We start from the raw sequence: 15,456 nt of genomic DNA, 5'->3' as shown, positions 1-15,456 counted from the left end.
TTAGAAAAACAAAGCCTGCTTGTCACATAGATGATAGTGGGAGATGTCAAGTTCGACTTCAATTGTGACTGCTCAATAGAGATCCAAGGAGAGACCATGTGCAGAGCATTACAGGCTCCAAAGGATAATGGGCTTCAGGAGAAAGCTCAACACAAACGCAGTTCAACCGAAGACGGTAGGAGAGGAAATTAGATAAACACCATCACATTGGAAGGAATTGAGGACTTAACTTCAACGGTGCAAAGCATCAGACGGCTCCACTTAGGAAAACATGTGAGCTGTCAATTACTTTGAGGAGGAGGATAGAAAAAGAGGTTATCCAGTGATTGAATCGCTGAAAAAAAATATCGAGGGCGACTCGCTATTTCTTTTAAAGGCACTATCCAACACTTTCTTCAACTATTCTAGGATTGGAGTTTGTTTATATAATGCACCAGTCCTAAAATAAGTTGGGGAGGGTGTTTAGTGCCTTTATAAAAAATATAGCGTCACCCTCATTGTTATTACCAGCGACTATATCACATATAACCGAAAAAAAAGAGTGACTACATCACAGATGACCATGGAGAAAAATGTCATGCCAATCACTGCTGTTACCATATAAAAAGGAATAAGCAGGGATTTTAGGAACAATTGTTTGCAGAACTCACCAGAGCGCCAATACCCTAGGCCTCCGGAGAAAAGATCTTCTTTGACTCTTGTCATTCGGGTAATGAGTGGGAGGGTCAGAGGGCCCAGGAGAGAACACATTTCTAGCACAATGGGAAACAAGTGTTCCCAAATAGACCATGGTCTGTGTTTTTAGCAAGTATCTGTTCCCAGGTGGGTAAAATACACTGTGTAGTAGCGAGCCAGCAGTGGAATGTGGGTGATTTGCATTTGCTACGAGTCAGCAGACACAATCATTCCGAGTCCGGCGGTAACCACGTCGGTACTTCCGGCAGGTTGCTGCCGGACCTGTAATGATTTACCAGCGCCTGACTTGCCGGTAACATCGGGGGATTACAACCCTGGCGGTCCGGAAAGTCATGCGCCTGTAAATTGTAAATCCCCATTCCCATAGAGTCCATAGAGTCCAATAGGACTCTATGGGAATGGGGAACACGGAAGCACCGGCACCGTGAATAACGGTGCCGGGGCTTCTGTGACGGTCTGCTTACCCTGGCCGCTGTGTCCGGCAGGGTCTCACCTGTCGGGCACAGCGGTTCCGGCATGCAGACCTGTAATATCCTGGTCCGGAAACAACGGTGCTGGTAAGCTTACCGGCAACGTTGTTTCCGGACCGGCAGGCTCAGAATGAGCCCCAATGTCCCTAATTCAACAGTGACAGCAAACCACAAATGAATAGTGCTGAAAGTAGCTGCATCTGATCACATCATCCCAATGCTGAAGCATCTACGCACTCTCAAAGTATCTCGTATGCATGTGACATCATAACACCCACTGCCCGCTGCCATAGCGGACACTTCCCTAAACGGGCTGATACATCTCATGGCAATGTTGATCTCTTCTTCCCCAAAATGAATGTGATTGCGACCATCAGTGAATGGATATTCATCTCCCTCAAGCTCAAGTGCTCGCATGGCGGTTACGCTGTACCTGGTCCTGGGCCGCCAGCAGTTCTTCTCTCAGTTGGGCTTCCTTTGGTCTCAGTGCTTGGCATTCCAGATTTACTCGCTGCAGCTCAGATTCCAGCCGATGCATCTGGGAAACCTGTAATGGGTCATAAAATAGAAGTCTGGAGATGCCCAATCAAAGCAGATAAGATCTGGTATTTTAGCAGGATTGTAATATGTGAGAAATGGCTAGATCTTATATAGTGTGTGCTTGGGCAACCCATGTCCCTGTAATGGTGACCATTACCACTTGATGCATTTGTAAAATAGTAGGCATAGAGAAACTGGCATAAAACTGGCAAAACAAGTAGCTTCCCCCCTCGCCATCTCCACCACGCCTTGTTCTGTTCCCGCAGGTCCCACTACAGAATCAAGCAATAGGAGAGGCCCTTGATCCACTTTACCGCATTCCTGCTCCGTCCTATAAATACATCATGAAGGGATTAGCACAGATGCTTCTGGAGAGTGGAGAGTGGGCAGAAAAATACAGATAAACTCTTTCCTACAGATGAGTTCTCCAAATGACGATAAACTCTTTCCTACAGATGAGGTCTCCAGATGACGATAAACTCTTTCCTACAGATGAGGACGCCAGATGACGATAAACTCTTTCCTACAGATGAGGTCTCCAGATGCCAAATCAGGTGGGAAGGACTACTTGCCAATGGCGCTATATCAGCATTGCTACTGTGACAGTAGCCCAGCGGTTATGTTAAATTTATTTAATTGCACATTTTAACACCAAGTCATTTATGCTGAAAACAAAAATGTCGTATTGGGAGATAATAGGACATGTAAAATTACTGGTCTGGCTTTGTAGCAAGAGGGGACTGTTAGGACGTGGCCATGTGGTAGGACAGAAACTCAATTTTTAGCTCCTTTTGACAAACTTTGGCATTTCCCCAGTCTTTTTGCTGTCCTTTTTTGTCTACCCTTATGTTTGCTAATAGTATGATTTCTTTCAAAAGCCTCACTGACGAGTCAAACTCCTTTTTATATGTGCTGCCATACAGACCCATTAGGCTTCCAACGCAGGGGCAGTCCAAGAGAACCCATCCTATCAGTTGGCGAGTTTCCTCTCCAGACAGTGCGTCAGTGTTGCAGAGTATATGGGACTCGAAGTGGCCCTATGGCGTACACAACGATGGTGTACGGTAGAGCATTGAAAACACAAGTAAAACATGGCTCCCTTCCACTAGCCTGAACTAGGCACATCAAAAAGACAAGAGCTTTTTACAGAAAACAAAGGGAAAAGGGATACAAAGCACCCCTGCAGCACTCCTCTGTAATTTGGCGTGTGCTACATAAAAACAACAAAGGTAATCATGGAAGAGGCACAGTTCCCCTGCACTGGGAACCTTATGGGCTGACCAGTGGACCAAAATGAATGAGGGGAGCAAGGAGGCCAAAAAGGCTTTAATTACCGCCAAAGCGAGGTTTTGGTTCAAGGCATAGGAAATAGCTGGGGTTCCATTCATGTCAATGGAAGTCAAGTCCCAAAAAGAACAATCTTTCTTAAAACTTGTATAGAAAGGGGAGGCACCGCTCCCCTAAGCGATGCCAAATATTGCAACCAGAGAGCTCAGACTGGCCAACATCATGTCGTGGTCGATAGTGCCAAATACCGCAGAGAGGTCTAGCATTACCAACCTACCTCTGTGGCAGTGATCGTTATCCCCTATTGATACAAAGGCAGTTTCTGTTCAGTGGCCAGGGCACACACCTGCATAATGGAGAGCTAGGATCTTACGGTGCTCAAGGTGAGCTTGTCACTGTTTCACCCCCCCCGCCCCCCCACTGTCTCCAGAAACTTTGAAAGCCATGTGGTGTCAAGCACTAGGTATTATGTACCGCTGGGTCCAATGATGGCTTGTTCGGTCAGGGCAGAGAGACATGTGCTTGTTACACCTACGTTGCTGGATTGGCTATTGTCACAAGATCCAACCTCATCTGCACAGGTTTCCCATCTCTTCCCCAACCATTTTATGTATTGCGCGTTCCCCAATTTCTTACTCTCTGTAAGAGTTATTGAGGATGACCCTGAGAGCTGAAACCATAAAAAGGCCAGCCACCATCTTAGAATCAGGCAAGTTGGCTATGGAGGCTGCACAGTCCTGCAGTCTTCTTCCCCATTTTGTGGGCAATTGACTTCTCTCATCAACACGTTGATTCTACTCTTCCTTGGCACTTTTTGTTCTATATAGCCATGTCTGTGATTACACCCTGAGCCTCCTAGCAAATGGGCTGCACGGCGCAAGTCTGCCCAGCTCCATGTGCTGGTTTGCGGATTCATCTTGGGATGAGCAAGTGAGTCGTTGCCTGTGGACAGCTCTCAATCTCTCCTTTTATTTATGTGCCCTGTGCTCCAAGTCCCTGGCACACCATCATTTCTTGACCCTTTTGCAGAGAAACCCTCTCCACAGTTGGTGTAATTCATTGCATGGTTGAGATAAGGTTTTCCTGAGTGACTGCGAGTCTGCTTGCAGGATAGTAGTATGGTGTCTGTCTGGGTGGATTCTGGGGTATGCCCACCATTGCACTTCCAACTAGTGGGGGTACAGCGGGGAAATCACTCTAGGGCCCCTCCTCCATTCTTAGTTTGCCTTCCTGCCTGGCTACCACCAATGTACCAAATCAGTAAATTATGTTTTTGCCTTGCTATTCATTTTGGGAAGCGCAACTTCTCAGTGTTGATATTTGAGAGTCCTGCTATGTGCAATGTCCACGGACGGTGGGCTCCGAAACAGGACTTCCTGTTTCTGGACAATGGAATGTTTTACTGTGGTGTGATCCTGCTCTGAACATCAGCTAACCTACAATGTGCATCTGGGAGTGTGTTTGCATAAGTTGGGAGGATGCAAGTGTGCGTGTATGTGCAAGAGGTCTCTGTGCCAGTGAGCTAATATGCGCGTGTGTGAGCCTGACAGCGAGAGTTGCAGGGGTGTTTGTGTGTACGTACATGCATGCATGCATCTGAGCATGTATGCTGGTGGAAGGGATTGCGGGTCTGGAGCAAGGCCAATGTATTTGTTAATAGAAACTATCATTAGGAACTACTGTAAAGTGGATATGAGGACATGTTGGGGACACCAGCATCAAGGACTGGATGTAATAAGGCAATACGGATATAGAGTGTAGGCACCAGCATCCTGAAATCCTTTTGAATTGAAACGGATTACGTATAGTGTGGGTGACAATCATGGAGGCGTTTTAGAATGGCAATGGTGACCTATATTGGTTGCACCAGCATCATGAAAACCTTTTCAAGAGATATTGATGTCATACCGGTGGCTTCCGTGTCACGAAATTGATTTAGTGGCAAAGATGACATTTTGTGAGCACATGCTGACATAACAGACAGTGGAACACGTGCTTTAGCGTGGAAGTGCTAGCATATAATGTGGGAAGGGCAACATTTAAATATTGCAAAATGCTCTTTTATGCAATGGTGATCTGGCATCAATAGCATTTTTTCAAGTGTTACCTTAGAGAACCAACTGTAAATTGTATGGCCTTTGACTCATTTTATTACACAATATTGTGTTGTAAAATGCACCATTCAATGACAAATACTAAATACCTGGGAATCTCCACCTTCCCCCAAAACCCCCTACTTTAATTAGAGCTAACTCGCTAAGCTTGCTTGCCCGTAAAAATTCAGGGGAGATGTTAAAATTCCTCCAGTGAAATATTCACCGGTCACCATTGACCTGAAATCATTTAACCTGCCAGTGCCCTCTCTCAAGAACACCCCAACCCCCGCCCCTGGCACCAGAAGCTGCCTCCGGCACTGCATCAATAGCATAGGGAGTGACTCCCCCAGTACCTCTTCCTCATCCACTCAGATGTGACTCAGTTACACCATGTATGATGAGGACGTGGAGTGAGGAGGTGCATCCGGTAATCAAGTTATAGTCCCCATTTATCCACTTGATTGAGTGGGCAAGGCCACTGTCTTCACATGACTTTGCACCAAAATGCCAATTAGGTACTTCAATTGCTGGCTAATTTACTGTTGGAAGGCTTCAAGTTTTCCAGTTAAATACCATGGGGCAGCCCATGCATTGAAATTATGCACACATGATCTCCACTTCCACCAAATAAATAGTTGACTGACAACTATCCCCATGAAACATCCACCATACACCCTGGACACACAAATGTTTCACAGATTACCTAATTGAGCTTAAGGCATTATCAGTATATCAGAGATGTCCCTGTTGACACAAGGATTCTTCCATCCACTACTAAAAGATGTTGCCTCGTACATAAAATTAAACAATTACCAAAAGAGGATATCTGACCTCAAACAGTCAATTGCCGCAAACTCTAAAAGGGAGATCCCATTGGTCCCAAATCCATCTTAAAATACCTATGTGGAACTTTCGCAAGGGTGTGATAAATGCTTATCTTAACCTACAGATGGGAGCAAGCTACGACCATCAAATAATAATAATGCAGTCCTAATGGAGTCTTATCCAAACTAAAAGGACCTATACTAAAACAAAATGATTGCCAATCCTTACCATTAATTTACAAATAGTGTGGGGTAATGTTCATGAAAAAGAAAGAAGGGTTCACAAAATGATGTGTCAGGATGTTCGGACCATTGGCCTCCCTTCCCCACGTTTTCAGAATAGGACAAGGTGGTTCACTCGAGCAAAGCACACCCTCTGGCTTCTTCGACACAAGGATACAGTTCTATTTACAGCAACAGGGCCCAATTCTCTTTTCTCATCCAAGTACCTTGTTTTAGAGGGCCTGATGTACAGAAATTAAGAAGCGCAGTTCTTTTCTTCTTATAAGTATTCAACTCGGGTGCTTCACCCGGGATCCCCCTCAGCTGGGCTCAGAATCCTGTTATTTTACGATCATTACTGCGGATCCCCCTCTTCCGGGCTCAGATCCCACTTTTTACAAAGTTCTGAGAATATTAGTTTTCTCTGGTGACTCACGGTTCACCCCGGATCCCCCTCAGCCGGGCTCAGATCCTTCCCCTTTTCCTATTAGTCTCCCTCAGCTGGGCTTGGACCAATTGTAGTTCACCTTGGTTTATCGAAGACTTTTGAATGTGCACAGGATTTAGCTTGACCCGTTACAGGACCACTTCGATACAAACTTCCGTTTTACAATACAGTTGCCTTTCAGTTGGATACCTAACAGAGACCTTCCGATGATCACTCATGTGGCGCCGGATAACTATGTATATGTTATCTCACTTGGCCTCCCAAAGTTAATTCACTCCTTTGGTTTCCAATTATATTCGCGTCACTCATCACATGCATTTCACACATTGCCTTCTTTGGATTTCTTCCACTTGCAACCTTGGTTCAAACACAAGCTGGTTTGATATCAGTCTCTACGACTCACCGATGGTGCTGTCTTTACTGGTGCTGCTTTGTTGTAGGAGCCAAGAACAGTACCACAGCAGCAATTGCTCCTCCCTGCCTTGGTTATCGACGCGTGAGATCCCCAGGTACCTTTGATCCACAGTGTAGGTTTGTTCAGCTTTAGTTCCCGGTCTTAGGCTTCTTACTTTCCAAGATTTGCGAAAGTAACAGTCTTTAAAGGTCCAGGGCACTTCCCTCCTTGCAACCCTCTCTGGTCTCGCCAACTTTCTCCTTGTATTAAACTGCCATCTTGGAACTGATGTTTCCTCGTGTGCTTTTCCTCGCTCAGAGTGTGCTTTTGTGCTCTGCCTTTTATCCGAGTGGGGAAGTGTGATGGAAGTCAGGTGTGTGCAATGATCAGTAATTACCTGACCATTGTATTGGGTATTGGGACATGTCAGGTATACGGCTCTGGTGTTAGTCCATTTGTTGCTCACAGTGAACTGTCCGTTAGAAGGCGTTCATGTCGGGAAAGGGGTGGGGGGGGTTAAGTTCCTAGGTATCCAACCTGATAGGATGGGGAAAAGGTGTTACAGGGAAGGGGATACTGTGTCTCACCATCCAATGCCCCACTTCCACTCCCCAAAGACACCTTATCCAGGTGATCTTCCCGCACTGGTCCACCCCTAGGAACTGGATCCAAAAGTGATGGCCGTATCCTGGCCACCTGGATGATAGATCCCCGGGGACTAGCGGTGAGACACCTTCAGATTTATCACACTGGCCCCAGAAAATGTCATTTTCATATTTCAAAAAGGCCAAACAATGGATCAAATATATTATTTCTTACATCACTGCCTTTCTCAAACATGGAAGTTGGGGCCCTTTTGGCCCACACTTCTGAAACATTGTACAACTTCCAAACATTTTTTTACTTGGATTTTGCCTCATACCAAAAACTGTAGTGGTCATGCGTCCCACAAGCTTGGGCAGACTTCCCCCCCACATCCATGCCAAATTGACTCAGAAGAATGTGGCACAATCAGTCACAAAAATAGGAACCACCTCTTTTTATTCAGCAGTGTGCCTACAGTGCTCATAAAAACATAATGCTCAAGACCCTGTTAAAAGAGGCTCATAGTCTGATTTCAGACTCATCTCAATTTGCATTTTTCTGCTTAGATATTTGGAAGGATTTACTACAAGCATACAAAGCAATAAGCTAACATCGAGACAAACTCCCTCCTGGATGGTGCCAGTAGGGTTTCACGTTGGCCCACAGTGTGGCTTTAACCGTGAAGGGCATAAAGGAATAGTGGCAGGTGGTGGTGCATACTTGCCAACCCTACCGATTTAGGCAGTAGGATACAGCTTTTTAAGCAGTCCTACCGCCTACCGATTTACTGGCAACAAATAACGATTTATTTTTAAATAATTGTATTTTTTTTGGTGTGGATTTAGCAGCCTGTTCGGCCATGGGTGTAGGGTGCTGCTGCTTTTATAATTGTGTGTTCTTACTGGCAGCAGTTAGCAGACCAGTGCGCCAGTGCAACCTCCCCAGACTGTCAGAGGCGCCTGTGAGATCCGCTGCAGCACTTCTGGATATCAACAGCCACATGGTTCACTGTACCTCAGCTCCCCGGTGCCAGTCATCTCCATGCTGGGGCGAGCCGCTGAAGCAATGGCGAGCCACTCCTCCTAATGAGTTCTGGCAGGTGTGAGCTTGCGCCAGGAGCCAGGGGGAAACTGCACGTTTCAGACCCACCCTGCGCGAGACTCGCCACTTCCACTCGCCTGGAAGTGCAATATGCTGTTTCTTCAGCATAGCTGCACAACGCAGCACCCCTCTCTCCGGCACCTGCTACATACTTGCCAACCCTACCGATTTAGGCGGTAGGATACCGCTTTTTAAGCAGTCCTACCGCCTACCAATTTAGTGGCAACAAATACCGATTTTTGGTCACTGAATGTTGGCATGTATGGTGGTGTTGGCCACAGAACTCATCTTGCCAGGCATCCTCACTTCATTAATTATTGTTCACCAAAATTACATAGTTGATTCTGAGGTATAGATTTGGACTTCAAATATGATTTTCTATTCCCGGTCATAGTGTTTCCATGATTAAGTCATTTTGGCTGACCTATTTCTTTTGGAAGCAAACAAAACTGTGGAGAGCCTTCCATCCTCTCCCGTTTAACATTTACTTGCATTCCACAGGGCCAGATCATTAAACAACACTGCCTTTCCAGATGCATGTCCATGGCACTCAAGAATGAGTATGACTGGAGAGGGAACAGCATAATCTATTCAACAGCTCTTCAGGCAGTCCAAAATGTCCTGGATGAAGGACTCTCCTCGTCAGTCCAGCCCCAGAGAAGCTTCAAGCTGGGGAGCAGAGCAGCGCACAGAGGATGCGCTGCAGACCCAAACTCCTAGAGCGAGTAGGCGGGGACAGAGAAGGCAGAGAAGAGCCACGACCTAAATGACTGTTGGGAGATCCAGCATCAGAATGCAAGCCAGCCGAGTGGTCCATGTGAGACCCGACGTGTGGTGAGAAACCAGGCGGTCGAGCTGTCAAAAGCTGCAAGAAGACTGCGCGAGACCAGGGGAAGCCGCAGAAGCTTACCGGAATTGCAGAGAACTGGTGCCCTCGCAGACCAAGTGTAAATGTACGTGGAGGAGGACCGGGAAGGCAGAGAGACCACAGAGGCTCTGATTGGGAGCAAGTGCTGAGGCATCTTCTTCGTCCCAGTGGGACCACAAAGAAAGACCAGTTAAAAACAGAGGGGTTGAAGAAGCACCACCAAGAGACTCAAAGAGGCCTGGCAGGATAGTCAATCGGGCCCAGTGAAGAGACATTATAGAGCTGAAAGAAGGGTTGGGACCAATTCTCAAGCTACGAGAAGTCCAGAGCTCCTTTGGCACACGTTATGAGAAGTCCAGGAAGGAGAGATCCATTGGCACAAGTTAGGCGAAGTCCAGGGGAAAAGCGTTAAGGTAACATTTTCATAAATGCGAATAATATTGCTTACCTCTGTCAACCCCAGAACTTTTTGCTTGGACTTGGGAGTAATTTTTCCTTGTCGATAAATGAAGGGGAATCCTTTTTTCCCCTCTCACCTAGTTTTTTACTCTTTCTATGGGTGGCCTTTTTATATCCTTCATGGTGTGATGGGAGTTATAGTTTCCTATCGCTTTGGACTGACTGTAAAGTACTTTTAAATGCAGTGGCCTCCTTTTAATTTCTCTTTAATGTACCTGGGTGAACTACTGTTCCCAAGGGGTAAAGTGGGATAAACATCCTCTTAACATTTTATATGGTGAACGAGCACACCCCACCTTATGTGGAGTACTGGGGAGATACAATGTATCCCCTTGCTTAATTATCTGGTAACACACTTGTTACAATTGCAAGTTTACTTAAATGGCTGGTGGCAGTGAAACTACTTTCATGACTTTTAGTGATTATTTCTCGCAGGCTGTCAAATCAGCTGTGGTAATGCCCAGGTGTTCCACCATTCTGCTAGAATGGGGGGCTCCATTTTTCGCCATATATTGTTTGCTTGTTGTTTCTTGGGTCTTCTTCTGCCCTGCTAGGAGAGAAAGACCCTATTTTTCTTCAGCGAGAATCCTTTGTATTCCCTGCAGAGGCTCCAGACTGTCTGAGAAGGTGGGAAGTGAGGGAGGAATCCAAAACACTGCAGCCCTTTATCTTTCACCTTGCCTGAAAGGAACCAGTTCCCACTGGGGGGTGCGCTGTCCTGATTGGACAGTCAGACTGCCTCTTTCTGTAAACTGCAGGGAGAGTTTGCAGAAGTTGTGCTGTAGTTCCTGATAAATAGTCTGATCCTGGAAGCTGCTGACAAGTCGACCACTGGAACCAAATCTAAAGAGCTGTAACCTTGCTGGGCTGCAAACTGCCAATTCCCCTGAGTGCAGTGCATGGTCTTCCGAAGTCCGATTTTGGCTGAAACTTTGATGGACTCCTGCTGGACCTCCAGAGACACGATTCCAATCCCCGAAGTTCCCTCAGCAGAGTGCAAGACCGAGAGAATGAAGAGAATACGACCAAGAAGCTAAGGACCTGATCTTGTGCTGCTGCATCCTGACAGCATCGACCCAGAAGCTCTTCTCTTCTCCTAAGGTACTGTGTTTGCTTCGGTAATACTTATCTTAGGTTTGGTGTGCATCCTGTGAGGCTGAGTGGGTGATTTGTGTGGTTGGGAGTTTGCCCATACCTTTCTCCCGGGCCTAATGCTGGAACACATCGGGATTTGTAACGCTCACCTGACTCCCGCGGAGGCGCTGGTCTGGTTCGCGCTGCTGTGACCTCTTCTAAGGTGATGCGCAGGGTTCGGAAGACGGACTGGACCGGGCCCCCAAATCTGGCTTGTCTGGCTCGCAGAAGTATCCTTCTGTAGGCGAAAATAGGGGATTAACTGTCTGCGGGGTAATGCAATCGGCCTCCCACTTTCCCCTCTCACCCTCCTCGAAACCCTTCTGTGATTCCTCGTAGCGTCTCACCTTAGGGTCTGGAAGGACGAGCTCTCCATCCTGCTTCTGATGCAGGGGCGCGTTGGTATCCAGTTACTTCACTGGATTTTCGGGTTGGTGAGAACCAAACTTGCTTGGCTTCCAGGTAAGTTTTTTGATAAGAGGTTCCCCTTCTGTCCATGCATAAATGTACTAATGCTAGTGTCTTTTTCCCCAAAGGGGCCGGGGTACGGAATGCCGGGGAACTGGCACCGACCCGAGATGAGAGGTGAAATCCTTGTAGAAATCAGGTAAGTCTTTAATGAGCGTTTTTTGGTAATGTCTTTTCATTCGCTCATTAACGCGGATGTCTTTTTTTCCCCTTAGGGGCCGGGGTCCGGAAATGCCAGGATGCGGCGCGGACCCGAAATGAAGAGGGAATGAATCAACAGGTAAGTCTAAACATGGAGATTTAGCTTTCCTTATTCCCTCCTCTCTCTCACCTTTTGTTCTGGTCTTTTTCTTCCTAGGTGCTGGGGTGTGACTGCGAATCCGGATGATCTCTGCTGAACATGGAGGCGCCCTGTAAAGGTGAGTGGAATGCGGCGCTGCAGCGATCGACGCGATGAGCTTTAAAATAAAAGTCTTCCTTTTCAGGATTGTCGGCGAGATGTCTCCGGGATGCGGATTTAGCAGGTAAGGACTTTTCCTTCTTCTGTTCTCTTCTTCTCTTCCTTTGCAGGTGATCCAGGATGCTGGCAGGCGTGGCAGAAGTCAGGATGCAGGAGCAGACACGGTGAGCGTCCAGCTGCTAGATGCAGAACAAGGCGAAGCACGTGTGGTTGTTCGGGTGGGGTTTAAATAGCCTTGGAAGAAGTTCCAGGTATGTATCCTTCCTCCAATCAGGTATGTATCCTTCCCCGACCACGCCCGGATGGTAAATTAGTCCCACAGGTAAAGTAGTTCCTTTCAGGCCTCAAGGAGGCCGGGATCCTACAGCATGGTCTGCATCAGGTAAGTGCACCCAAGCACTCCCATAATGAGCCTGGCGCCATATGGGGTTGCTGGGTCCTTCCTTGGGGACTGGATGTCCGCTTTCGGGGACGCAGGGCTTGAACCGGCTCCCCGGGAGCGGGCATCATGACAGGATTGGTCTGTGAAGCCCCTGAATACTTCGAACAAATTCTGAAGCTAATACTTACTTGTGTGAAGAAGAGATATCTTCTGAAACTGACTTTCCTGCAACTGAACAGATTCTGACCTGCCTACTGCTGGCTCCTAGACCACTAGGGTCCCACTTCTGCCTCTGAGAAAACACATACTATAGACTGAAGGACTTGTCTAGAAAATTATAACAAGTGCGAAAAGTACTTACTTTCTAAAGAAGTTAGTGTGGTAACCGTATTTCTGTAAAATAAGTAGTTACAAAGTGCCATTAAGTGTATACCTTTGAGTTGCACACTGCCCCTCTTAAAAGTATGTAATTTATTTTACTTGCTTTGAATGGTGCTCCCCCGTTCTAAAAAGTAATGTGTTGGTACTGTTTTATCATTTCTAAAGTGAATGAGTGTAAAAGCTTAATAACAGGGTATACCTACCTTGAATAACAGATTGTCATTATTAAGGTGTATCATAGGATTTTGCTTTCCGCAATCTCCTCTAGCACATTTCTAGAACAGTCTTAGAGTTAATACTGGTCTTTGAGTTGCTTGTCGTCCCTCTTAAAAGTAAATGGCCCTTTACAGGCCTTGCATAGCTGCTACGCTTCTAAACATATAACACTGGGTTGTGCTTTCACTTTATTGCTTTGGGGCTCTTCTAAAATAGTTTCACAAGCTTCTAAGCTGTCTTTGAGTGGCTTGTAGTCCCTCTGAAATGTATAATAGGTTACTTACCTACCTTGAATAGCTGCTGCTTTTCTTAAACTGTAAGGTTGCTGAGTCAACTCAAATAAGTACTCTTTGAATTCACACCGTGTGTGGTTATAAAAGTACATGGTAAATTACTCACCTGTTGGGTTGTGCTTTCCCTGAATTGCGTCTGGGCACTTCTAAAATAGTTTCACTGTGATAATAGTTCTATTTGAGTAGATTTAGGCCTCTAGGCAGTATAGAAGTTAAATTACTTCCTCTGAGCTGTGTTCTTAAAAGTAACATTGGTGTTTAACTGTTTCCAATCATACTGAAGAAAGTTACATATGTTGCAAGATATACTTGTAACGGTACTGGTCTAATCAAGTGTTTCTATAACTGACTATCACGGTGAATGTTCTGACCAATATGGTCTACTACCCTTGAATTACTTAATGTAATCTAAAAATAACTAACCTGGTCTTATTCCCCAAGAATAGCAGATCACTATCCTGAATGTACAACCTTATGTTTGACTCACCTCGACTTGCTTAATGCTCTTCTAAATAAGGCTATACCTTGGTTTGTATACCATAGGTATTGTGTTGATTTTTATGTGTGTGTTGATAACTTATGTGAATAATACTTACTTTCCCCAAGATTTATCTTGGCCTACTTTATTTAAAATAAACCATTATTTTACAATTCTTAGTTTATCAGCGTTTCTTTGAACCACATGTATGCTACAATTTATTGTACTGAACTACAGCCCTTTCTCCCTCTGAAGAGCAGCCTGGCTGTTCTGTCTATGCTATCCCTACCTGAGGTGGTACAGACTTACACTAAGAGTTGGTGATTCTGTATAGTTATATTGTTTTATGGAGCCCTTAGTTGGACTTTAAAAAGAAACCTGTCCCTAACAAAAAGATCCTTTGGCACAAGTTACGAGAAGTCCAGAGTAAGAGATCCTTTGGCACAAGTTATGAAAAGACTATTGGAAAGGAGAATTTGAGAAAAACTTGGGGAAGGGAGACATCTTCCTACAGTTGTTTTGGAACTTGAACATTGAAACCTTTACTGGGAAGGTCTGGAGAGAGACAGACCTCCTCCCCGACCACGGGGAACAACACTTTAAAAGCCTAGAGACGGCCAGGGAAGAAGAATATCCCCCCCACCATTTATGAAGAGTTCTATGTGAAAAACGTCCCGTCAATCACGCGGCTGAAAAGGCCACCTTTAAAAAGGCACTTCGAAACTTTTTTTTATGCAGGGTTTGGGGGGACCCACTGCAGCCCCCCATATTCCCCTTTGCCTTTAAAGGTAGGTTAGGGACATAGGGCTTATGGACAGTGGACTACTTAATTCCGATGAACCTCTCGTAGTTATAGGAACAGGTAGGGTATTTTTCCTTACTTTTAAGTTTAATAAAAGTTTGTCATCAAGCATGCCACCTCTGTGTTCCCTGTCTACTTCTGCACCCTTACAATATCCAAAAACTGATGTAATTAAAACTCCAGCCATCGCTGTATACTGGACCAATTAGTCAGGACAATGAAAGGTTCAGGGAGGATTATTTGAAACCTCAACGCCCATTTCTTTATGAGATGAAGGGGGGGGGGGGGGGGGTAATCGCCACCAATTAAATTGTCTTTAAAAAAAAACAAAAACTTTTATATGGAACAGGAAATTGCAATCTTGTCTCAAAAAATATTTCTAGTCAATATGAAACAATACATATATGTATCTTTATTCTGTTGACAAATAAATCCACTAACATAGGAACACACATTTGTGTAGAACAAAATATAGTTCTTAATACATTAACAAAATGCTTTGTGGGAGCCTGTATATCACACATCCACTTTAATTCAAAGAGAAGGAGATGTCAACTTATTAAACTTTTCTCTACCTGCTTATACAATCGCAGAGGATTTTCATCTTCTTTCAATCTGGACCAACTAATATATATTACATTAAGAAATTATAAATGTCTATATGAATGTGTTTCGACCCTTCACACTAATCCAAAATAACACGCTCTCTATGGACCTTCATCAGGACAAAACATAACTAAGACGGCAATGTCAGCTAGCTTTGAATTACTGAATTGTTCCTCTCCATATACAGTCCTTAACTGAGGATCAAACCCCAATGCAGCTTACTCTATTAAGCAAGCACAATCGGTA

General features: G+C 45.3%; 1 protein-coding gene across 6 annotated transcripts in view; it reads right to left on the bottom strand.

The window, feature by feature from the left end:
* Positions 1–15,456, bottom strand: part of NINL (ninein like) — a 1,017,292-nt gene that overhangs the window by 38,504 nt on the left and 963,332 nt on the right. For all 6 annotated transcript variants that reach the window (XM_069607820.1, XM_069607817.1, XM_069607819.1 and 3 more), the window contains one exon: positions 1,600–1,713. In XM_069607820.1, coding sequence (XP_069463921.1) covers positions 1,600–1,713 — 114 coding nt within the window. The remainder of the gene's footprint in view (positions 1–1,599; positions 1,714–15,456) is intronic.

Source organism: Ambystoma mexicanum, chromosome 4q (genome assembly GCF_040938575.1).
Source record: "Ambystoma mexicanum isolate Mex_15411 chromosome 4q, UKY_AmexF1_1, whole genome shotgun sequence".
In the NCBI taxonomy this organism is placed as follows: Eukaryota; Metazoa; Chordata; class Amphibia; order Caudata; family Ambystomatidae; genus Ambystoma; species Ambystoma mexicanum.
This window is presented reverse-complemented; position numbering and strand designations above follow the sequence as displayed.